This window comes from Atheta coriaria, unplaced genomic scaffold (genome assembly GCF_025399875.1).
Source record: "Atheta coriaria isolate IRGN ID8LTWV9N9 unplaced genomic scaffold, Caltech_Dcor_3.1 hic_scaffold_7_pilon, whole genome shotgun sequence".
Taxonomy (NCBI): domain Eukaryota; kingdom Metazoa; phylum Arthropoda; class Insecta; order Coleoptera; family Staphylinidae; genus Dalotia; species Dalotia coriaria.
The window spans coordinates 3,851,144-3,878,088 of NW_027045449.1; the positions used below are offsets into that span (position 1 = coordinate 3,851,144).

Sequence of the window (26,945 nt, forward strand, 5' to 3'; positions counted from 1 at the left end):
TCAAAACAACAAATATGTCATTGTCCACAAATTCAATTGATACGTCAGATACGTATTAAAACTGAAAGTAAAATTTCAGGACAAACACGTAGAAATATAGAATTAAATTCTTTATTAATGGGAATTATATTAAATATTTAGGAATAACAATGACAAAATTCGTGGAATTGTATTTTTCATCCTTTGGAATTAGCTATAAAGGGCAAAATGCGTTATTGTGTTTCTCATATTCTCGTGTACGCACGAAAATAACATTTCCACACATCAGATGACATCTGTACAGCTTGACAATTTACAGACTTTGCCACTGAATGTCAAAATTTCGACCAATCTTCTTCGCCCGCTCACATTTGCTAGCACTATACAAATATTAAATTCATCCGATCGAAATAATCTCGTCGTCGTATTATTGGTATGCACATGATAATTGCGATAAACTGATCTAGAACCCAATATGAATACGTGAAATTCCATGCCTGATATGAGTTCCTTTTGCTTCTTTTGTTTTCTAATTGGTATAAACAGAAATTTTGTTTAGTTGATTGAATTGATAATTATTGATGAGCTTAACAATGCTGGTGATTTTTTTGTGTTTAATCGATTCATGTATATATCATAAGACATTTGTTTCATTGTGAGAGTAATTCTTCTTTTTTCATCTTCTTCATCATAATCAGCAATACAATACGCCTTCTGACGAAATCATCCAAAGTACGCAATCATAATAGACAAATATTTCGTTATAAACAAGCAAAGTCACAATTTGTTCATTTGTCACAATGTTAATCATAATATATCTATATCAATATAGCAACAAATATTTTCTATCGTAATCATTTTCTTCTTTACAATATCAATAACATACGTAACATATTTATATTATTCGAATTTGTTTCGTGCCTTTTCTTACTGTTCGAGTCAAGCTGTTTTGTTTAAAAATTTTGCGAGTGATAAAATTGACCGACTAGCGTTTTACAATCTTGTGTTCATTCGTTTGTTGTTTTTATTCCTGGGCGATAAAAAGGTAAACAAGTTGTGAACAAAATAATACAATATTTAGGAATTATGGAAATGTTTCGTATGTCGCTGTCCCGTCATCAAATACAATTTCATTCATGTTATTATTTTTTCGCTTAAAAATATTTGGTCTCACTGGGTTGTATTGTTAACTAGTAATTTCATTCATTTCTTACATTCTATTACCGCGTGAACCGATTCAAAACCTTATACACATTGTCTTCAGCAATGCTCGACAATACTCTTTAGAGTTTAATACTCGAACAAAACATAATCATCTTAAACAAAATGAGATTTACAAGTTTAAAGCGAATTTTAGTGTTTCTTCATTCTCATATAGTTTGTTTTCATTTGGGGATTAAACGGCGGGTGTTTTTGTTTGTTTTCACTAATTCGTACATGTTTGTTTTTATCCATTACCAATCTTAATTTCAATTATATCCTTAAGTAGTAAGTTTATAAACTCTACTAGAACGCGCTAGAAAATTACATGGTAGTAGTATTTAGTTAGACTTAAGGTGGTTTTTGGATTATTTCGTGGCATTCGACATACGATTTCGACTCGAGTCTCAATTTGTTTTTACAAATAACGTCGGTTTGTTTTTAGAAATCTACGAACTAAATAATTGTCTTGACCCTTCGATTCGCTCGGCTCAACCTCTGCATCCTATGAGATGCAAATTCATTCAAATTTGATGATTTGGCGGTTGTAATGATTTCGGATTATTCGTTTTTAAGAGTTAACGGTGATTTTACAAGTTTTGGAAGGTTGTCGCGCGCGTGATTATTATCTCGATTTCAATGCGAAGTAATTTTCACCTAATTTTCTTAACTTACATTTACAACATTTTTGGCAGTTGTTTTTACATCATTCTAGTGCAATATTCAAACATAACCGTTCTTAAAGTAATTTAAAAATATAAGTATTGGTTGATTTAGATGTGTCAAACAAAAGAATGATATAAAAAGAATATTTTTGTTGGTTTACATTAATTGACATTTTCAAAGCTCCTCCTGTCAATAACATACTAACAATTTATTTTTTCTTATTTGTAACATAAATGTAGACTGTTTGAGTTTTGGAAGCACCAAACAATAACCGCAACCAAATATAAATGGCGTTAATCGTTTGTGATGTTATGTTATTTCATGTTTTATGTGATGTAATGGTTTATGCAATTCGAAGCAATGAAAGTTTATTACCACGTTTGCGCCGCTCGTTAATTTGAAAGATTTATACATGGTATAAATATAAAATCAGGATTAGATTGGTCCCTGCATATACGAACCGCTCTCTTTCTTCTGTCGCGCGTGTGCTCTCGCCTCCAATCCTTGTTCAAACCGTTCAACTCGTATCGCCGCCAGTTTTAAATCGTCTAATTTACAAATTTATTACTTTATCATCAATTTACATTTATCATTCGTACCTCGTACTTATTTTTTGTTATTTATTATTTACGTTAGTTATAAACCTTTGTTTCGTTTTGAAAATATACGTATATTATTTATTTATTTTTAAATTTTATCTCTTCTCGTTTTAATGGTAGGTATTATCATGTTATTCGGTAGTTAAATATGAAAATTTATCATTTGCTTTGTTTAATAATGTTATATTGGTAAAACATTTTGTTTCTTTCAGGTTTAATTACAAAGCGGGATTTTATTATTTAAAGCCGACTATCATATCACCAATTGTACGCGCATTCAAATTTTTGACATACCATAAATCAAAAGCTTTGCCCAAACAGAAGTTGCACGTCGAGTGATCGAAGAACTAGAACTTGGATTTAGACATCTTTTCAGAAACTCTAATAATCAATGAATAATGTTAATAATAGTAATAATAATACACACACGCGATTGTGTACATGCGGAATCTTTCTTCTACAACCGTTTCACACGCTCCGAAAATTTAATATATGCGATGACACACATCAACATCGAGTGTTGTGCGTTTACATTTTGGCGAATACCCGTAAAACGAACGTCAATATTAGGCATATTGATTGATATAATCGTGTTCGGTGGATGCGTTAATAATAACTATGTACAAATGTTGTGTTGGCGATTTTGTTTGTGTTTGTTTGTGTTACTCTTCAGGTTCTCGTTTGTTACGGCTGGGGTTCGTGGTACGGCTGGCCGGAGGCTAGTGGCATCCATTTCTGTACAATTTAGCACAACATGCACGTGCACACACATACATTACACAGCACACCGATTAGTTTCTGACTAATAATTAGTCTCTGTCTCTTACAACGGCTAGTGACGTGCGGCGTCGTCTAGCACCGAAAAGTAAATTTGCTATCAGTTTTTTTTTTAATCTTCACTCACAAGGGTTATTTGGTGATGGTTTTGCACAGGTACGGGTCGATTCATGATTGTAATCTTGAATCAACCTGTACAGCGTCGAATGCAATATTGTTCCTAAAAGTAAAGATGACACACATGCAGACGTCTCCTTTCGCCTCTGATATACTCTTCGCCGGATGCGGAAAGAATGTGAACGTGTCCGTCGCGGGGATAGTGTTGGCAGTCGTTTTATGTACAAGCGGCGCGCCGGGGCCCGCCGATCAATGCGCGACCGCGACGGAGGACGCCGCCGCCACAGTCGCGCGCCGCTCCGCCGCCGCCGCAGTCGTGCACCGCTCCGGCTGTTGTTAAATGATGCTCTCCTTGTTGCGCTCGTTGTCGTTGTCCTCCAGGCTGCTCGTCGAGCGCGATCCGCAGATCTGCATCTCGATCTCGGCGAGCCGATTCTCCAGCTCCCACTGCTGCTGGTTGAGCTTGACACTCATCGCCGAATTCTCCGTCTCCACCGTGTGTAGCCGCTCGCGCAGCCGCTTGATCTCCGACTCCAGCGCCTCATGCGAGCCGAGGAGCGGCGTCGCCGCACCCGACACCAGCTGCGTCATGCTGTCACACTGCAGCGTCGTGCCTGCAACCAACGCCGGTTCTGCATTTAATTTTTTTCAAACACCGTCCACAGCTACACATCGAACACAATTTCATTACTCAGTCATACCAAATCTACGTCAACAAACATGTAATTTAAAAATTCAATTGGATTAATAGCATTGGTTTATTAATAGAAGAGAGTGTAAACATGCACCGGGGTGTGTTAATGAGGCGAAGTGGGCGCGTTTTTAATTAACTCTTGTGTTGTCGCGCCGCAGTTTTTGCTTGCTTGTTTTGGATTAATTAACTGATGAGGTCAATTTTTATAAATCTCATGTGGCGTGTTTAGAACTACTCCTTTTTTGCCTTTTTTACACAGAAAAAGAAACAACCATAAAAACAACATTATCCGAATTAATCACGTTATTTCATTTAACACAAGTAGGATAATGAGTGTTAATGATTCATAAAGTAACCATAAATAAGCTGTGATAGAGATACATATATGTATGGATTCTGTTTGAGATTTGTTCGGTAAAAAATTGCACTTTTCAGTATTTTGTCTCAACACGTCAGATCAGGATGTTTTCCTTCGGGTTTCCTGCCTCATTGGTTTTGCTGTCGACCTCGCGCAGTTTTCGCACTTTCTCCGCGGCGTCGGAACTTATCGGAAGTAATGCGACGAGACGAGGTCGATTGCCCGCCGGCTTCGCGATTTGCCATCGCTTAACTCGTCTTCGGTTCAGATTGACAAATATATCTCCTTTTCCACATGTAAGACGATTTATATATAATCGTGGAATTTCTTTTGTTATCAGTTTGCCCAACTTAAGCATGCAATATTCTTACTGATAAAAATTGAATAATTGGTTGATAATGAGAAATTATGGGGGCGGGGTCATGCGATGGGCATTCCAGAGACACATTGATCGAAAGAGAATGAAGGCAGCGAGACAGATAGAAGACACACAAAAATGGGGGTTGGAGGGCAGAGATGTCGAGTTTACCTGAGCGCGCCTGCGACGCCGGCGTGTGGTGCCTGCTGCGGCCGCTGCTGGTCGAGCCGCCGGGCGAGTCGGGCGCCGGCCGCGGCGGCGAGCCAAGCAGCGAGCGCGGGTACGAGGGCGTCAGCCCCGCAAGCCCCGATGGCACCCACATCTCCTCCAGCGGTACTTTACCGCGCGATTCCACCAGCCCGGGCGTCGACTGGCTTCTGCCCATCGCGGCTGCAAGAGTTACATTCATTTCATCAACCATTATTTTCAATAGCACATTTTCAAATGGGCATAACTTTTTTTGTGTGTAATAATTCTTCAAAATTCTTACGGTATTAAAATTAGCATTTGGGGTAAATATTATGGGTAGAATTCCCTTATCAAAAATTCAATAATCTATGAGATATTAAAAGAAAATTTAAGTTTTTTGACAGTAATATTGCCGCCGTTGCACATAAACAGTTTTTCTTGTCCCCTTTAAGTGTTGTCTTTGTCAGGGAGAATTTTTCTAAAAATTCTAAAACAACCCACAAACTCTAAGATAAAGACTGGAGTAACTTTTACTTTGAGTCGGTTCACTGCTGCCGGCCGGCGTTAAATATTCATCGCCGGCTCCGAAGCGCGCCTTTTACTTACTGCATCGTCGATGGCGACGGGTTAGGGGTTGCGCAAGCGATGCCCGCAACGCGCGTATAAACAACTATCCCTTTCCTCGATAGAGGCGCGCCCCCTCTCAGCGGCATCAAAACGCAAAGAAGCGCGCACACGCACGTTACGTTCATTACGCCTCCCGAAACAGCAGCAGACATCCGCAGTGCTACGCCGGAATGCGCCCCCCACCCTCACTAGAAATGTGAAGGCGGCGAAGCAAAGGCAACTCTGATAAAATTTAGAAAGTTCGACTTTGTTAGATGAAAGTTTCGAAATTTGCTTCGAAATTTTTCCACATAATTAAAATCCAAATATCTATGTTGGGGGATGGTAAGCCGGATTTTATACAGTTCGGGTATATTTTTGTATATTGTAATTTTATGCAGGCGTTTAAAACTTTTCGAATCAATATGAAAATGATAAGCGAGTTAACTTTGTAAACATTTTCTTGTTCATCCCGACGGATAATTGAGTTAATTAAAAAGCTCGGCTGTGATTTTTTTTGCATGCGCCGACAATTACTTAATTTAATTAATCGAAATCTATAAAATGTATATTCTCGGCATCATCGTATTAATTAATTAATTCTTATTTCCGAGTGCGCTGCTGTGGGTGTGTGTGTGAGGTTGCTAACCACCACTGATTCGCAACGGGGCTTTGGGGAGGATTTGCTCAAGATTAGTGTCGAGCTAACCGATCAAGGATTGCTGTAAAGCTTCAACATAGCTTATCAAAACTGCGGTGCTTAAAAATTTTTGTAATAATATATATTTATGCCTATCATATGTTCTTTTATCACACATTTCTAGTTTCCATTAAATTTGGGCAGAGGAAATTTTCGGCCTTAGCATAAATTAATCCCCAATGTCTTGCACGTTACGAGAGAGCCGACGATAAGATCCTTTAACGTGCTCGTATCGCCCGCGGGCCGCCCGCCGTCGGAAAAACGCCAAACGTGCCCGAATCGAAGATGATTTATGGAAATCGATAAAAACACGCTTCGCCTCTCTAATATTCCGACGTGTGACCTTTTGGTTCGGCATAATAACCGTATAACAACCGTACCCGGTGCTAGCGCACAGCCGTTATCCCGAAATGTTCCGAAATTCATATATAAACATATGAGAGACCAATTTCAAGATGGCGCATATTGAAGAGCAACCTATTGACCTCAAGTATCGCCATCTTGAATAATCTTCTTTTAGTCTAACAAAAAATGAGTTTTTGAAGACATGATCTAGAAATCTAGCTTGTGATAGTACCAACCTTTTTCCAGTGGAGCGCGTTTGTACTTCTCGAGCCGCTTGACGGCGATGGCTTCCAGGCGGACGCGCGCCGCCGGATACTCCTTGAGAACGTCCCACATATCCTTCTTACTCAGCACGAACAAATCGCTGTAGCCCACCGACCGGACACTCGCCGTGCGACGATTTCCTGCGGGAGCAAAACGCCATGGAAATTCATTATTCAAATCGGTTGCGGAGTCTAGCGTCGTTTTATGCGGATTGTTGCTTAATTGTTTTAGTTTTAGGTTCGAAGCAATTAAGTAATTTTCAAATTCATCCCTATAATACAGCGTCCACATTCAGAAGGGATGAATGGGGGCGGATTTCCCGGGCACATCATCTTACTCGACCCTATTCGCGGGTCATTTTATTGCGGAGCTTAATTTTGGGGATTAATTTGAGAATCATTTGCGTGAGGCACACAGAGGGATGTTTTCGGGGCATAATGCAACGAGTATTATAAAAATAGATTTAAATATATGCAAAGCAGAACACTAACAAAACATTTAATTTAAATTGCCGTTTACTTATTAATTTAAATATTTGGTTAACAAGTTAAACCATGGTTATGTTAGGTTAACTTGAATAAAACATTATTGTTTAGGTTATGTACGTTTTTATCGTCACTTTTAATGTAGTGTGACTTAATGTTTACATAAAAATAAGAAATTCGGTGCGATACAAGCGAAACGCAAACGTTCGCTTGCTCCACCGCATCGTTCTGCATTGCTTAAATTCATGCAGCTCATCCGCGCAAACCCGTTCCCCGTGCTCCAGACGGGGAGCGCCCAGGATCATATTTGGACTATTGCCAGTGTTTCGCCGCATAACTACCCCTGAAATAATTTCGCGCACGTCATACTCGTGCGCCGCCAGCAGCCGTATTGCGACGCGGTGTTACGAGCGCCCTCTAAATATACGCTGCAGATATAGCATCAAATATACAAAGTGTTCCATAAAAGTATTCTAAATTTAGGTTGACTTCGTTTGTAAGTAAAGTTAAAGGTTCTTTAAAACGTTACAAGAGTTTTGGTGTAGTTTTAATTTTATGACACACTGTATGCGATGATAAAATGGCAATATAGCACAGTAGTGGCAGTATCTTTTGTTAGGCAAAATTAACCGAAATTCTTGAGCGTGCACTGAAAATCGCGGCCGCTTTTGGCGTATTCCTTGCTGTCGTTTCCCGTCGACGCGGATGATGAGGTCACCGGCTCGATGTAGCGTGCCGCCGAACGCGTGCGTGTCGAATCGGAAAAGCGATCATTCACCGCGCGCATCCAGAGCAAACACGGAATTTTCCTCATCGCGCGCCATTCCCATTCCGAACTCTCTCACTCGCCATCGCCAAGATCTCAAAGGATCTTTCCAACTGGCTCGTAAAAACTGCACATTAACGCCCAAAAAACAAAAGCATAACCACGCTCAGAACAAATGAATGTTGAACAAACAAAAAGCACACGAAACAGATTATATAATTTCATAACCAGTCAAATAATTGCATTTATCATTTATCGTTTTATTTATTTGACTGGAATAATTTAACATTCGAATGATTTGGATGTTAAATTAGCAAACATTCAAACTGCAATAAAAAACATATCGAACATGAACAATAAATTAAAACAACTGCATAAACAAATGAAACAGGCGAAAAGCAGACACAATAGCAAATTTTTGTCAATTTTTGTAGACGTGATCAAATTTTCAAACCGACCGATTGTCTGTTTTATTCGATTAAACTCCGAATATTGGTATTGGATTTTAATGCTGTGACTGAAACAAAAAAAATTGCACATCGGAAACAAGCTCGAAACAAATTGCAATACAGCGAAGCCACTTGAATAAAATTGCGTGCGTTTACTGGCGCATATCCGTACGGAAAACTTTCAATTTTCTTTGCAATTGGAGTTTTTATCATCGCGTCTCTGGCCGGTGATTTAGAAAAACACGTAACATTTATTTGAAAACACTTTAAACATCAATACTTTTAAGATAGAAACAATTGAGATCTGAAATTTTCTGAAAATCACTTTTTGCACATTCAGGGAACATATATTGGGGAATATCAAGTAAATTAATTCTAAGTACAAGCCAGTCCATCATGCAAGGCGGTGGTGGTAGTTAAAAATTTAGAAATATTTTGGAAAAGCAGAATTTTTAAAACTGCCATTCTGTCAATTATTAACTATTTAGGTTTTGAAAGATCAAGATTAAAGTTTTAAGATTTTTAAGAAGAAGGAATAAAAATGTAGTAATAACTTGTTTGACTCAACCACCAATTGGCTTGCCTGCGGATATTTACCAAGGTGTTTACCTGCCGTGCCCATGTTTAGAATTGATATCTCACCGAAGTAGCTGCCCGCCTTCAGCGTGGCCAGCACGCTGCGGCCGTTGTCTGCCACCACCTGCAGCCGCCCCCTGTTTACTATATACATTTCTTTACCGACTTCACCTAAAACAATATTTAACAAACACACATTACATTAGCACTTAAATGATCTAATTTTTTTTAACAAATTAAAAGATACATGCAAAACATATGCGTGGATGTAAATCGCAAGAGATGAATTTCAACATCCCTTGCAACCCTTTACATCTATCACATTAGGAATTCCCTTATCGTGCAAACGCTTTGTAGTCATCGTCAACGTCGACGGGCGCGTAGTCATCCACGTCGGCGGCGGTTTAACTTGCGAAGGTTAAGCGCTCAGAAGTTTGATATTTAGATTAAAGTGATAAGTTGAGCAGTTAACATCTTAATGGCGCGCGAAAGTTAGTTCGCCGCAAACTATTTCCGCCGCTTGACGCACGCCCGCCTCGCTCGACTCTTTTATGTTAAAGTCGCTAAAGTGTTGCCGCCCCCGCAGCCATCAGGCATATTTTCCGCGTTTTGCATGCTCGTTGAACAACAGGAATCTTGGCAAACAACGACTGCATGAAGTGCAGACAACTTAACTCGAAATGAAAAACATTTTTAGTGGTACTTGCAACTTGTAAATGGGTTCATGTTGTTTTTAATTTTAATAAATTCTACTAGCATACCCTTTCGACAGATGTAATCCCCTGGCGAAAACAAAACCGGCCGTAACCGGAGCACCAGCTCGCAGAGGAAGCCCGCCTCGGTGTTCTGAAAGATCTCGACACGCTTGAGTGTGTCCAGATGAACATTGATGGCGATCTCGGCTTTCAGTTTGTCGGGCAGACAGGAGACGGCGCGCTCCTCGTCCGAACACTTCTGCGTAAGCCACAGATAGTCGAACCACTTGATGACCTTCACCTGCAGATGATTGGGCACGCGCCGCATTCGCATGTACGTCTTGACGCCGTCCAGCTTAGCTGCAACAAGACGGAAATGAACACACGCGTTGTTTTCATCGCAAACGAATACGGATGCGAAGCGGCAATCACTAGAGGGGCACGAATATTATTCGAAGATAAAATAAACAGGTGGTGCGTCGATACTTGAAGGGTATTAGTAGATTACTTCATCTGAGGGGTGGTGCAATCAACTTTCAACAGGGCTTATGGTGGTTACAGCAGTTTATGAGATGCATGAACAGAATTATGTTACATGGTAAATACAAAATGGATGCCAGATATCTAATGAGCACAATGGAGTTTAAAAATAAACCAGGCGATAAATGTTCGGATGAGTATTAGCATATAGTTGTAAACATTCCAAAATTGGTTAAGTTTGGAAAAAAGAAGCTCATTCCAGTATTTTTGTTTAATTATTGCATTGTTTTTAATTGTGTTTATTTGAGTATTAGACTATGCAACTATTAAATTCCACAGATTTAAAAAAATTGAATCAACTTCAAACATTGCAGGAGAAAAATCCAGCTCAGCATTGCCGTGCAAATGGCCCTCGGAAAGCGATAAAATAATGAAGTACGGGAAGCATTGCCGAGCCTCATCAAATGTGCACCTTGAAATTACTGCAGTGACGCTGCCATTTGCACGAAAATGGTTCACAGCTGCCGGTGGTGCTGGTGACACACCCAACCAGCTAAAATGAAAAATGCAATTTCACGTTTGAAAACTTTGGACGCGGCTCGGACGTTGCATTCGCTTTATTTCCTTGTTAATTTCGCGCTACTTTTATGCGCGCTCTCTTTCAGTGTGTGGTTTTTCGTAAATTTGTTATGCCCTTTTTCTTTTTGGGCAAAAGGCACATATAATTTATTTCGCGCGTGGAGATGGCCTCGTTTGTGCCTAAATGAATGTCCACACGGTCGTATCTTCACAGCCGAGGTCATAAATATTTTATTGAGCGTCTTACCCACTCGGACACATCGTGCTTTTTTCGTGCTATCTTCTGTTCGCTGCTTTGCGACAGTATTATACGGCAGAGAGTTGGTGCTAAGTAGCACGTCCAGGTTCTGGCGTAGAATCGTTTCGTTCACTATTGCTTTCCCACCATAGACCACAACAACGCCTTATTTATTTTTTATGCTCCTACGTTTTTGATTTGTGCTTACTTCACTGTGGATGTTTCGGTATTTGGAAGGGCTTTCGCTGCGAGCGCGGTTATAAAACCCTTAAAATCCGCATTAATTTATATCCGACGCAATGTCGAGCGTAAAAAGCCCATAAACCCACATGTGTGCTCCCTACAACTAATAATAAATTCCAATGTTGGAGAGGGAGCAAATCTTTCTCAGCTTCGTGCTTTGTTTCCCCAAGAATGCACAAGACTCAAAGAAGGGGAAAGCAAAAGGACGTAAGTAGTAAGTTACACTTAACGAGCATTATTCACGAGGCAAATAAAATTTTAAAAACACTAACTGTGAAAATTGCGAGTTATTATAGGTATTTTGTTTACTAAATAATACGCACATTTATAAATTTATTTAATTTTATTAAAATATTTCCTTTTTTCCCGACGTTAAAAATATTGTAATCTACCACCGTCATCAAATTACACCCAAATATTTACATTAAATAATGTAAATTATGTCAATTTGCACACATTTCAAGGTTTATTAAGTATTCAATCAGCACATACATTTATCTAGCCAGATAAATAATGTAGCAGAGCCGCACGCGCAATTATCGACGGACGCGGTCACGCGCTCGAATTACATCCGGGTCCAGTTTCCCAATTATTCTCGAAATGATTTGCATAAATTAGCCACACTGTGGCGGAGGTGGCTGCCCATGCGGCACATGCACCTGCATATGAAGGCAACGTACGCGGCGCATTTTGCAAATGTTATTTTGCCATAATGCGTAGGTGATTGCGCTGATTGAATATCGTTTAAGCGGCCAGCAGGCGATTTGTAATTGCAATTGCAAATTACGCATTGTCCAATTTTCGGCACCGCGAAGTTTATTAAGCGCTGTTTGGGGACTTGTGAATATAAATGAGTGTCCTAGTATTCCCCGGCGGCGGTACACTAGTTCTACAATATTTATACAACCTATAAACTCATTTCAAATATTGTCTTTACATTTCTTTGCAATAAAATTCTCGGTTGAGTTACATCTTGTGTATTTTAAGGTATCTCATGATTGTAGGCAGATTTCTTGCCCCGTATCCTGAATCTAGTCGCTTGAGACATTTTCATCCTTTTCCCTTAAATTCCCTCCACAGGCCGCCTTTAGCCATCTGCAGTTTTGAGATTTCAGCCTTTTATAAGCAAAACTTTATTCCCAAACGTCCTCGGAGACTGAAGAGACCGAAGACGATGGCAAAGTTATCCCCGGTACGGGTTGAGGATAACGCTGAAAGCTTCCCCCAAAGAGCGGCTTCCGCTTGCGAGGACGTCGACTGCGGGACGTGCAACGACGTATGCGAATAAATAATAAATTAGCAGGTTGCGGATGGCGCGCTTAAACACTATTGATCAGCGGCCGAAATCCTGCATGCTCCAAAGCCCCCATCATCAACCACCCAATAGAAGGTTATTTGCGGAACGTGCAATCGCAGTCATGATACAACGAAGAGAATCTAACAAAACAACAATGTACATTTTGCTAGTTGTTGTTTATTATCATTCGGATATTAGATAGTTAAATCTGGGATTAGTACCGCTGTGGAATTTAATTTCGCGAATGTCAGATACAACTTTGTAATCTGCCACGGACACAATACCCATAACCACGCACGCAATACCCATAACAGACACAGAATGGTCATAAATTAAATTTGTAGTTTTTTTACTTTGTTGCAAACAGGTTAGGACGCAAAGTAGCATCAACTAGTGTAGAGAATCGAATGCATTATTCAGTTTTATACGGATGTGCAAAACGTGTGCAACATCAGATTTAAGGACGACCGTACGGTTATTTATTCATGTGCCCTCTAAGTCGTCATGTTACGGAATAAAACATATGTTCACAGAGCTCACACGTTTCGTTGACCAAAAAGAATATTAAAATAGTAATTTTGCATACATTTAAACAAAAAAAAAACCTATTTTAAATTAGGTTAAACGCAAACTGGGTTTGCGTGGATACATTTTTGGTCTACAATGGTACATATATTCCGAGTCATGACACGGTACGTGTTTCACTCGAATTTCAGTTACTAATTGTCGTGTTACATTATTGCAGCGCGTGCAAACGTCAAAGACGAGGCCATAGCTCTCGTTGTCGGAATGTTCGCATTGGTCCTTGCAACGTTGAAACATGTTTCCGGATAGCTGGTACACCGCGAGATATTCAGTAGCTGGCAGTAACTAATTGTAACAGTCGCATCAAGAGTTGCATACACAATGCTGAGGAACAACAAGCAACAATAGAATATGAGGATTAAAAATTATCAGAAAAACAAATCACGTTTAAAACAATATTTGTTAAATGTGTGGTCATTGCGGGACACAAACTTGCCATTCGATTTAAAGTCGTTATTGACAGTTGACATGCTCCAAATTACTTTTTCCAATTTGCTGCTATTTGAATCGGTTTTTTAACATTTTACGTACATTCCATTTAGCATCACACGAATGGACATAAACGACTTTGATCAAGTCGAAACTTAATTAAATTAATAGCACCCCGAGTTCAACTACTCCTAGTTTAATGAATGCAATTTTGGAGCGCTGCGCAAACACGAATTTGGTTAACGGTGGCAGCGGTGGCGGCTCGCAAACGTTGTTGCCGACCTTGTTTGGCGTTGTTCCGCCGAGTTCCTGGGTCCCACCGAAGGTTGTTGGCGTTCGTCGGGCCCGGACCAGGCCGTCCCGAGTAAATATGTTCGATGGCAATTTCCCCAGTCAGCAACTAATGCCACCCGCCGGCGCGATAAACATTTATGCGCATTTTTGCGCAAATAAAATTTAAATGCGAACGCTCGCACCCACCTTAGAGAGCACCTTTGAAGACATCCGCCGACATTCAGCGGTGCTCTTGCAGAAAAGATCGCGCAATTAAAACTGAAATTTTGCAATTTGCGCATCGCGTTTATGGCAAAACAAACGCGCACAAAGGGGAAAATAATTCGCGCACTCAACACTCTACCAACAACCTGAATTCCTCAGGCTTGTTCCACGTCTTGAGGATTTAATCTACTTAGGAAAGTTATTATGATTCGATGTGCATTATGCGCGGCGTTAAATACTCTCAGTCGCAGTGGATTACAAGCGAAAGTAATTTCCACGATGAATCACGTAAAACATAATTTATGAGGGTATAAAATTCAAAAATATGTTTAACTTTTCAGGGCGGAAATTTATCTCTCCCTGATAATCATTATTTCTGCTCCACATTGTTAATTAGTAAAGTTGGATTACTTTAAAAATCTTTAAAAACAATTCGCTTTATTCATCAAATTCGGTACTTTGCTAACGAAAGCAAATAAAACTTAGGGCAACCGTGAAACTGTTAAAGCGTTTAAATTTAAAGCTTGGATGAGTTTTAGGTTAGCATCTGTTGGGAGTTGTAAGAATATGCGAAGAGAGGAAAGTTTGAAATTTGTTTTGAGGTTTGGTTTTAATATACATTGGATTTTAAGCGTAATAATTGCAAACAGAATTTAAGAAATTTTAAAATAATTAGTTTTTCACATCAATTTAAAAAAAAGCACTTTGATTTCAATTGCTCGCTTGACTTTACGCCGCTTATCGCGTTATCATCGTTCCAAAAAATGCGCGTGTCGCTGACGCGAGCTCGAAAAAGTCTTTTCATTTTTTTCGTGGCCCGATAAGACCGTGAAACGAAAGAGCGCACAGCGTAGCACTCTCATTGTGCGTATGGTACATTTTTTGCCAAATCAACCCTCGAGTATAAACGAAAAAGCGGCTAAATAAGTGAAATGTTTCCCCGACAAGCAGGTACTGTCCTGACAGACCATATTCTTTCATAAAACGGCAAAAAGCCCTCCCGAAAAAACCTGCAGCTAAAATGCGAGAGTGATAACAAAATGAAGAAAAAAAGCAAAAGGCAAAAGAAAAGGTGGAAAATGTTTTTAGAAACGCTTGAAAAGTACGTAATTAAAAACCTAATTAACCCTGGATTTTTTTCGCATGCGGCACACAGCCGGAACGGCGCTAATTAATACTTTGATTCGAAATTAAATCGTTTGTGAAATGCATGACACAGAAGAACATAAACGTTGTGCTTAAGCTGGTGCAAAATCCGAATCCCCAAAAGTGAAACAAAGAGCAAAAAATGTTTAACGCGTCGTAAACTAATCAAATTAGAAAATAAATGCGAAAATGTGAAAAACGCATTTGTGTCAGCCTCTGACACGCTCTGAGTTTCCCAACTTTCGACTTCAGAGAAAGTTTGGTGGCCGTCCAGACGTTTCCTAATTATTTTCATAATAAAATTCACCATTTTCGCTCCATCTTTGAAACTCTCAAAGGTTTTTTTATGAGTTTTTATATTGTTTTTACATAGTTTCAAATTAATTCACAATTTTTTGCGTGACGAGTCCAATTTTCAAACTTTTTCATCACGAAAGTGTAATTTTTCTTTTGTCATCCAGCGGCCTCAAGCATTCATCCCCTTCATCTTAATACATCTTCATATATGCTCATTGTAACCGTCTTCATTCTTTGTGTGGTTCAGTGTGTGACCACACACAGCCCAAATGGAAAGTGGTCCAAACGGATGTAGGCTCAAAAAAGGTTTTAGAGACACAGAGAAGACAGCGACGCGCGTTTGTCACTTTATAGCATTAGAGATGAACAAGAAGATTTCGGGACGATTCCTTTTTGACAGAATCGCTTTTATTATATGTCGAGCATCTGCATTCGCGTTGCAGTAAACGCAATGACAGTGATAGATAATAAAAAGGGCGACGAGCGCGTATTGTGAATTTATATATTTATGCGCTTTGCGAGCACTCCGGTTACTCCTTCTTCTTTCGCATAAAGAGGATGAGGGATCGACGGGGCGGAAAACGGCGTCGTTATCGTGCGTCAGGACTCAAGCTGGTAGATTTGCTACGTAAAAATAATGCGCGAGTCGAATTACGACGCGATGAAGAATCGCCTCGTAAATGTTGCTGAGAATGATTATGCGGCGGAGAGAAAATTATAATAAATTTTAGAGTGCTAGCAAGTGATGCAAAGTTTCAACTTGATTAAACTCTCCAGTGTCAAGTATTCTTCATGTTATAATGATAGAGTTTTATTACGACATTAATATGTGTTTAGCGCAGCGTTTTTCTGTTAGTTTTAATTTTAATGCCATAACCCTATTTGTAAAAACAAGTATTTAACTTTTCCGATGCGGATCTGTGATTGATCAAAAGCAGCTTTATTGTAACTGGGAACAAACTTGATGTATTTGCATAAATCGATTACGCGCAGGCCAAAAATTGCAACAAATACTTCCAAATCGCCGAGTGCAAAAGCAATCAAACCATGCCCTATTTATAGCTTTACGGCGAAATCCATCCGTGTTGTTTTTTTGTGTTTTTATCGAGAAATCGATTGATCTGCATTCGTTGACGCACAAGCCATTCATTAATCGGCGCGCATTTCCATTAATCGCATCAGTGTTTACTTTTCATCGGCAATAAAATTCCACTTTTTTGCACAGAGATAAAATATTATTCACATTAAAAAGCAAAAATAAATTTATAATTAAACATAAAATGCAATAAAATCTGTTTTATTTCTACAATTGCGCTTACTATTAGCAAATTAATAATTAAAATGCAATTGTTAAAACTAAAACCGATCATTATTAATCCAGTTCATATTTTATACGCATGTTTTATTATGCGAGGAAAAGAATGGATACACCAATACAGTGGAGTTAAACTTTTAACTGCAACCCTTTCACTGAATTACCCCCATTCACTCTAGTCGCAACCGTGTGCTTTTAGCGCGCCGGCAGTTTTTGCGTTTGCGTTCACATTAGCGGCTTCGAGTGCATAATGCACTCGCACGACTTTCGGCAATAGTTTCCAGTGGAAATGTTTAGGCGGCATGATTACGAGTATCATTACCAACGCTTTTGATGTGCGTCCATGACCGTCGGCCAATGTTTCCACGCTTTACTGCGTCGGAAACAAGCACCGTATTATGATTATTATTATTCCCAGCAAAAACTGAACAAACAACTTTATAACTTGCTCATTACGCCAACTTTGCTTACACGGTACCGCACGATTACTACGTTACAATTTTTTGGTTCACGGATAATATAATACTATTATATTTGGTTCCGCAATATGGATTGTAATTGAATGCGTTATTCTGCTATGAAATATATAGCATGCATATCACTATATCACCAGAGGAAAATCAGACAAGTCCATCCAGCTTAATTAACTATTTGAAATTAATTTATGTGTGCATTGTTTCGTTACGAGGGCCGCAGCGGCACCGAATGGCCGCTCCACGAGCTTTTCTTCCGTTATGTACGACACCATAACGCATTATCATAATTCATTGTCCCAACATGCGTTCTAGTATTAGAGTGTTTACAATATTGTATCGCGCCAATATACACATTCATGCAAAGGGGAACTTTACTCTCTGCATACACAGTGTTCAATAAATTTGCACAAAATTTCTTTGTGTTGTATAATCTTAATATCTCTATGTATCATAACCTCAATGAGTTGTGTAATGGAGAAGAACAAAGCTTTTCTTTGGTTTTATGTTTAATAAAAGCTAAAAGCAAAAAACAGTTACATTACTGTAATAATAGCTTACTCTGCATTTAATTTTTTCTTGTTTCAACATATTACAACTCAAAGCCCAGCGATAATACTACGGGCTTTGGTTTAGTTTGGTTTTATTTGTCCGAACCGATGATAAACAACCGCAATGTTTGCAAATTAGTTGATTAATTTAAATAAATGCCACAAATTACACATTCCGATAGCGTAACACCGTCGATTAAACTTCCAATGCGCTGCTATAGTCAACCAACAATACAGCATAATAACAAATAGAGCGCGAATAATACGACGAATAATGCACAATTAATACAGCCCGCAAATGAAATATCTCGCTTACCCATTAGTCAAACATTTCAAAATTAAAACTTTAATATTTCATTACTTCTGCGGCTGAGAATAAAATCGGCGCAATTTTAGATTGCGCGAGTACGAAACTAATTACGCAATTTGCATCTCGCGGCTTTCATTTGTTTATTTTCCGTTTTCCGAAAAGCACTTTAATATTCTATGTTGTACACTACTATTAATAGAATACCTGTAGTGTATTTTCTTGACGACAAAGTATGAGTAGGAGGGTTTGAATGGGGTGGATTCCACCGGTGGGTATTGTCACGCCGCCAAGCGTCGAGCGCTCTTCGGCGGGAGTAAAACATGTGCGAAAATCTCTCGCATCCGCGCGCAATCTATATGTAAATTCCGAGCAAATCAACCCACGGCCGGCATGCTCATCCTCCGCAACCCTTTTCGTCTTAGCTCGCGAGTACAAGCAAGTACAAGCTTCCCACCGGCATTGAGAGACCGTAGAGAACGACAAGACGAATTGATACCGAAGCGCAGCCAAAACAAGAGCACTAGAAGATTAGAATTGAGGTTATGTTTTGGCGCAGCGTAGTAGTCGGTACTTTCGTACCCAGGTGCTTGGAACGTGTCCAATTATACTAATACTTACTGCTGACGCAAAAATAAACGAAAACTATAATAAATGTAAAGTAAATTTAATATGCGTCACTTGTTGAAATCCCTGAGCATGCAAAATGCAAATCGGTGCGCGCGTTCGTCATTTACGAGCCAATTGATAAGCGCACCACGATAACCGGTGCGCTATTAAGATCGCCTCGCTCACGCCCGCCGGCAATATGCAAATCAATCAATTCGCCATCGCCGCATCGCGTTGTCGTCGTTTTTCCGACCGCGCGCGCGGATGTCCTCATTCCGCACGGGGGGTTGACCGAAGAGTCGCGCAGGAGTCAATGTCATTCGGCGGTCCGGAGTCGGATCCTCGTATGTAGGACACGCCGAGTTATTTTTAGATGGCACGCTGCCATCGATCCGCTGGGGGGAGATACACTGCGGCTATTTCAGGAACCCCCCACCATTCGCATGCAGCCTGCCGTTGCCGCCGCCACCACCACCGTGGATGTTGGCGTGCGTTGCAGCGGCCGCGGGCGCTATCATCATGCTGCCGCTCTCTCACAAACCGCTAGCACTTCTTATCACGGCGGCTAAAAACACCATGCTAATTTTACGTCATCCCGGGGTTGAATATTTAGCTCATTTTGCAAATTTACACGTAAATAATGGATGAGTCAATATTTACTCGTTGGATTCAGGATTGACCCAGTTCATTAATGATTTATTTTGTTTAATTATTTTATTTTCACGAGATAAAGAATCAGAACTTCCTCAAAATCTGATTCTAAAATATTAAAACTTTTATCTCAATTATCCTCTAAGTCATTAATTAATAACTATAACTATCTATCCTTGGAGGGGTTTATAGTAGATAGTTTAAAGTGTAAAGTGAAAGACAGGATTAATTTATGGACGGAAAATATGCTCCACAACTTCCATCCTGTTTCCCACCGCCCTTGCGAACAAAACAAACACTAAACCGAATTATTGCATTAGAAATTCAAACTTACGCCCGCTGATGTCGTTGTCTACCAAACAACAAACTTATAATTATATAATTTAACTTCCCGCGCGGGCCGCCACCGCCAAAACCTCCGAGCCTACGCGAGGGGTTGGTCCACGCTGCGCGCCGTCCCGCCGCATTTCGCCGACGATCCTAACATTGTATAACATTCAAGATTCAGCAACTTTAGATTCATGAATCTCTTCGCTTTCCTTCCACTCGCATTTTCAACCCTGTCGCGCGCATGTCCTTTCTTGTTTCAGTCGCGAAAATGTGTGCGTACCTATTTTCTCCCATCGCTCGAAATTTGAATTCGTTGACTTTGTAACATCGACGATTGCTGTGCACTTTGCGATTCCACCCGTAGGCAACAGAAATGACACGCAACGCGCGATAATTACGACACTGGTGACAATTATGACATAATCGAATTTTAATTATCGTAAATGTTGCCGCTTGTTGCGAAAGCTCTCGCGGTTTGAGCGTTTACGCGTCGCGTTTATTAAATTTTCGATTATTAAAACTTTAATGTCTCTTCGTGCGTCTATTTTTACGGCGAAATAAAATTGCATAACCAATATCTGCCATGAACAGAAAAATGCTTTTATAGTAAAAGCACCAGAGTGATTTTAAGTGCCTACAAAATGTAAAATTACTAAAATAGTGCGCTGATTTAATTTTCCTGCATCTACGCTGAGATGTAATTGAACGCACACATCCTGTATAGTGTATGTAGTAGGCATTTATTAGTGTCATACGAATCAATCATAAAAATTTCATGAGGCTATAAAGTACACGCGCTTACTATTAGCGTAATTTAATGCGGTTCATCCGAATTAATAAACCTTTAATGGCTTGCATTATATGGCTTTGATCAGGCTTTCCCCCACTTTTTATTCGTTTGGATTAAATTACATGCAATTTGAACAAATATAAATCAAAACTTTTTCTACTGCTACATAAGTAACTGGAAAAAAAGCAATTACACTGATTTTGATTCCGAAACACTTCTCAAAACGGCTGTCAACTTGTCACTAAACGATAGTCGTAAAGATGTATCGAAAACTTATCCGTTTACGAGTCCATGGCGACGACGTGAAGTTAGTGGCGTTGAAGTTTAACTACTTTCAAAGAAATCAACCGCGCCGCCCGCCCGCTTTACGTCTTGTTTATATCGGCACACGGCATTTTTTATTTACGCCCGCTGCCGCCGAAAATAGAGCCATAAGGTGTAACATAACGTGCACCACGACGAAGGCGTCAGCCGGAGGTGCGCCCAGGCGCCTTTGCGCTGAAGGACTGCATGCAACAAGTGCCTAATAAGTCACTCGACGCCCGCACTGTAAAAGGCGAACACTACTCGCAAACACACCGATTATTTTTTTGTCCCTACTTGCTTACACTCCGCAAGAAATACCTATACCTACATATTTGTACATCTTAACATAACTTCTAGTCACCAAGTCAAGTTACACGTGCGCAAAAAGCAAACAAGTCCAACAAGTCGAGCAAAAAGTGAAACTAAAAGTGTACAACTTTATTTGCTCCCTGCACTCAAGACGTGCCCGCATCTAAAAGTTAGACGCTTAAGGCAGAAAGTGATAGAGAGCAGCAGGCTGGGCTCAAAGACAGTTACAGTTATTTAAAACCGAAGGGCATTTGTTAGCGTTTGATACAGTATATAAATTTATTGGTGGAGGCGCGGCGCCCTCGGGTTTGTAAAGCCAGAGACGCCGAACGGCGGCAAACGGTGAAAAATGAGACCAGCGCCAAGAAAAACGAGGTGAAAAGTTTTATGCGCTCTGTCACGTTATAAATCTCACGGCTTTCTATCTTGTTGTATATATTTTCCGATGGCTTTATTCCTGTCTAACTTGTTTTCAGCGACAAAAAAATAAATCGATTGCCTTTTTTGAGCCCAAAATAAAACGAAATTTATAAAAAAGTTTACAACAGACTGTTTGTTTTAATAACAGTGATTTAAGTTTAAAAGCTTGGACACTGATTCAATTAAGAATATGCCTTCCCCATGATTTAACTTCATTGTTGACTCATTGTTGGGGCTTCATTAAAAACAGTTTGAAAGTTGCACTCCGCCAAATTCAAATCCGGCATTATTTACAACTTGGTACTGACTACTCCCAAGGCAGCTTCCCCCAAACCTCGTCGCGTATGGCGCAAAGTCGCTTAAGACCACCCATTAGACTCGAAGCGCGCCCGAGTTCAATCTAATTAATGACCGGCGATTATGTCTTTTCTCGTTTTCTTGGCTGTTGTGCGGGGTGATGTGCTTACTTGCTTACTTTCGCCCTTCGCTCACACCACCAGCACGCGTGCCATTCAATGATACTCATTTCGCTTGCTTAGATCGCGCTTAAAATTCACTTAATAAGCGAAATGGCCAAAGGGATTTTCTTTAATTGCTTTCGACGTATAATCCAAACTATATATATTCATATAACAACACCAGAGTAACAAAGGGTAAACGATGTTGACGGTGCCAATGCCAAAAAGGGACCATGTTTTGATTGCCAAGTACTAAAAATAAAACCTGTTTGAGTCGCGAGAGTCGTAAAACAAAATTTCATTTTCATTTGCGTTCAGAAATTTCATCCCTGGCAAACGAGGACGATATTTTGTTTGTTTTAAAAGTGTCCTACGGTGAACGGGTACAAATTAGTTGCAGGCAGTTCAAGCGTTTTATTAACCAAACAAGTTGAAAGTTGGTTTAATCATAAACTTGAACTAGACGATGCGTTATTTGATTAAATTTATCGCGTGCGGCTTTTATTTGCATTGTTTTCATTTGTTCAACGTGAAATTAATTTGTTGCCATAACATGTAGGCATGCACATGGGCAATTATAAAAATAAATAAAAACGCCAACAATTCGTGTGCAGCAATGTTACGATGCGTATTTTGACGACAGAATACCAAATGGTGGATGTCGCTTTGGAAACAACTTTTTGAACCTGACTCAAAATTGCGCACACCGCATTTTTCATCGCAACTATTTTATGTACACAGTCAACGCGTTTATTTTTTTTGTACATGAGTTTGAAAACATGTTTCTGATCTATTTAATCAAAGATAGTAATATCAGTAAATCCTCAGCATGTATGAACTTTGATTTTATATTTATGTCATTTACCCAACATTAATTAGTCCTGAAATGTTCCAGGAGTTTGATACTCCACGTGATTTTACTCACAGGATATTTGCACACGTGCGCCCCGCGAAAGGTATCCGAAATTTCCATTTAAATATTCATCATCTACTCGCGATGACGTTGTTGTAAAATCTCCGGAGAATTACCAGCAATTCGAATTCTACGAGCATTTGCACCAGATAAGGATAGAGAAAATCCTCATTTGGGCTTCAAACGTGCGGATTACTCAGGTTGGGGGATGTGATGTGGTTTAGAATTTATACAGAGTGAAACAAAATACCACATATAAAAAAATCTGACATCATCAAAGCCATGTAAACAACTCAATTCGTATTTACATAATATAAACTTTCAAACATCAACTAATAATTAACCATGTATTAATTTAATATTTACGTAGCTAATTAGTAAGTCACGAAGAAGTTGCTTCCGGCAAGTTATCGCGCCATTGTTTTATCATAACTTAACATAACCTCAATATTGAACTTCTTGTTGTGCCACGTGCTATACACATGTCACTCATGTTGTTCAAGCGCGATCCATTCACGACCTCATCTACATCTAGTGCCCACTCACAATATTATAACGCTACGCGCCCTATGGTAATGGATGGCTGTATGCAGGGCGCTACGCCTGTACATGCATTACACGATCAACTTCGCCAACATGCCAACAAACACTTGCCGCTCTAGCCGCTCCTCGCGGTTCGGTGCCTGTCTCATCATCATGATCGTCATCTTCCTGCTTGCGCGCACATCTAAACTGTTTCGAACGCGCTACTCGCGAATATTTGCATATCAACACTTCTCGACTCGACCCGACAACTTATTTAGATGATGTGCAACACGTAATTAAAAAACCAAAGCTACTAAAGATACTGTATGCATGAATTTGTATAGTAGACACAGTATTATATACGAGTACATGCGTGTGTAATAACAACACCCTTGAGTTGAACGGTGGCTTGGATGACTCTCCTCGCCTCTTCGCTACACTAAACAATCATAAAACTAATTTATTAATAATGTATGCAGTATGCACATTGGTGTACACGGTAGCTCGACGTGGCCGTAAAGTGTAAACAATGTAAAACGGCAAACTTACCCTACACACTTGGTTAAATTTATATCAAAAGCAGAAGAAGAAAATTCCGCGAGCGAAAGTCATTGCCATACGCTATAAGTTATACAAGTTTAACGTTAGACGGCTGTAATGTCGAATGGAAATGCAGCGCGTTCGGCTCGCGTGCGCGATTAATCATAATCATTGCTAATTAATTTCGCGCCGCGCGAGAAAGACGAACTGCGGCTGGCGGGCGGCGATGTGGGCGCGGCGCAAACCAAGGAAAGTTTTGGTGATTTATCGTTGGAAAATAGAATAGAATGCAATTGTTGCGGTTGCAGGCCGGCGAGCAGCGTCTATGTATGGCAACAGTATATCGTGTATCATGATTAATAATCGTGGTTGATGGTAGATGCAGTGACAATGCCAAAAAGCAACGCAAAAAATATTCTTGTGTTGCTGGAGAAGAAAAGTTTTTTATTGCGTTCTTCCCTGCTTCGCTTTTACCTGGACGTAATTCAAGAAAACACATTATTCCTATCTATATTTATTATCGTATTAAATTGATGACAGTGCAAAGATGCCAGAAATTCCCACAAAATGCCTACCTCCCTGGCGTCATCATTACGTCATATTATGAAAATAAATAAAATGAATAAATACATAATCCTAATTAATTAAGCTAAAAAGCAAATATTTTTACGCATCAAAAATTCTCGCGTTTCTTGTTTGTTTAAGCTTGAAAATATTACTCGCCGCGATGATGAATGCCCGCTGCAACTTTGGATTAATGAACGAAATAAACGACGTGTAAACGTGATAAATTAGTCGTCTCGTGTTTCCTTTTTACGAGCAACGCAATAATGTACGAGTTTAATCGATGCGTGTTTCGCATTGCAGACGGAAATGCAAATGATGGCAAACGCGCGACGGCGACACAAAAATTAAATCTGACCAGAACGAGAGTCAGACGATGCGGCGTCAACGAGTCGCATCATGGTCGACGGTACAATTTCCGTTTCTGATTGAAACGGAAACTGCCATGGGATTTATAAAACTTTCATGATTAAAACGATTTGAAAATCATGTTTTTTATCCGCATGAAAATAGAAAGTGTCTCTCTGCTCACATATTAACCTTGAATAAGACACAGAAAAAGTCTTACTTAAGCAGCTAAAACAAAAGAAGTGTAAACGTATTCGAAAGTGAAAAAAATGCGCACAGCCAGGCACTAGACGACGACAAAGCGCAATTAACAGATTAATTGGATCGTTTATTTTGATTACGGTAAATAAAACGCCGGCGGGGGAGAAAACCCCAACCTTGTGCCCGCTGCAGGCCTTTCGACTCTGCACCACCACACACATACACAACGCAACCAACAAAACGCAGTAGAAAAAAAACACTCTCATGGGGGCGGCAATGGCGGGAGTGATGGTGGCAATGGCTTTGCCAGCGATGGCGAGCACTCAATGAGTTAATAAATTTTAAGTGTGCACCCCGGCGTTCTATCTCAATAGTCTGCACATTCCCCACACACATACACCTACACACCTTCATCCCGAATTCAACCAGTACACGGTCGGTTACGGTGCGACACTGCGACTGTTATCACAAAAAGGACCCGCTTGCAAATCGGAGGCGGTTGCTTCGTTTGGCACGAGATGCGCGGCCTAATTAAAGCAACGATTTAATATTTTACGCCCGATTTAATTAAAACACCGACGCGCTCTACGACAGCACCAAGCGGAACGAATAAATGCTCGCAAATGTTCGATTGATCGTTTAATCAGATTACGCGCATATATTTTCTTTTAAAATTCGATCGCACTCAATGTACAAAGTGAAACATTAAGTTACAATTTTAGAATCGCATTTAATTCCCGGAAAAGCTCATGAAAAAGGGAAGGGTTTGAAATAAAGAACAGCATTTACGAAGTAATTTCGACGAAATATTTACGCTCCTAAACAAATTTGGGTAGCAACAACACAGCGATGTGTGATACAATCACATAATAGAGTCTAATTAATTAATTTTGTTACCAACGGCATGTTTTCCACATGATAAAGTTGCAATTTTCTTGTTTTCGTATAAAAAATAGAAAATAAAAAAGAATCCAAATTTTGATTTAAAAAAAAAGAAGGTTTATCGTTTAATAATTGCCTACGATGCACGTAACGTAAATACGCAGGTAATTCAAGCTGTTTTGCTAGGCATTTTTAATTTGATTGCGCCGAGGGCCGCCGTCATCGCAACGGTGAGCAATTTTTAATTGGAATATGAGCGACTTAGCAAAATCGTAATTCCCTTTTAATGAAATGAATTATTCAACGTTGAACAACAAAAACAAACCCAAGGGATGCTTTTAACGAATATATCATTATATATATTTTTACAAAATTAATTCCTAAATCTTTAAAAGATTGACTTGTCATGTTACGAGTAAAATACTAGATTTTATACACAATCAATTTTAAAACTCGAGTGGAAGTACTTTTCGAAGGCAGGAAATGACGCAACGGTGGCGGTTGGACGCCCCCGAGGGCCGCCAACGCGTCCGATGCACTCTGCGGTGTGCGGAATCCGTGCCCCCGTTGGCAAGCATCCTGCTGTTGCACGGGCGCCGACCGGGCTTATGTCATTGCGGGGCGTAAGTAACCGCTCGCATTTATTCTGCGCCATTGTGCGGCCCGGCTCGAATGACTACACACTTTGTTTAAACAAACCAAAAAAAACTCACTCTACACAGACATCTATTTTTAAACCAGACTATACTAAAATAAAAAATATGCTCAACGTTAAAGTACTAAATATTTTTGTACATTTTTATAACGCACGTAAAACTTGACCGCATTTATATTTTGC

At 39.8% G+C, this 26,945-nt stretch overlaps 1 protein-coding gene across 4 annotated transcripts in view; it reads right to left on the reverse strand.

The window, feature by feature from the left end:
- Positions 1–95: 95 nt before the first annotated feature.
- LOC135796021 (cyclic nucleotide-gated channel rod photoreceptor subunit alpha) overlaps positions 96–26,945 on the reverse strand; it is a 70,788-nt gene continuing 43,938 nt past the window's right edge. For 2 of the 4 annotated variants that reach the window (XM_065307885.1, XM_065307881.1), the window contains 5 exons: positions 9,890–10,183; positions 9,150–9,299; positions 6,825–6,992; positions 4,920–5,138; positions 96–3,970 (listed from right to left, as the gene is read on the reverse strand). In XM_065307885.1, coding sequence (XP_065163957.1) covers positions 3,675–3,970; positions 4,920–5,138; positions 6,825–6,992; positions 9,150–9,299; positions 9,890–10,183 — 1,127 coding nt within the window. In that variant the 3' untranslated portion in view covers positions 96–3,674. The remainder of the gene's footprint in view (positions 3,971–4,919; positions 5,139–6,824; positions 6,993–9,149; positions 9,300–9,889; positions 10,184–26,945) is intronic. The other 2 variants (XM_065307882.1, XM_065307886.1) reach the window with 2 other exon arrangements.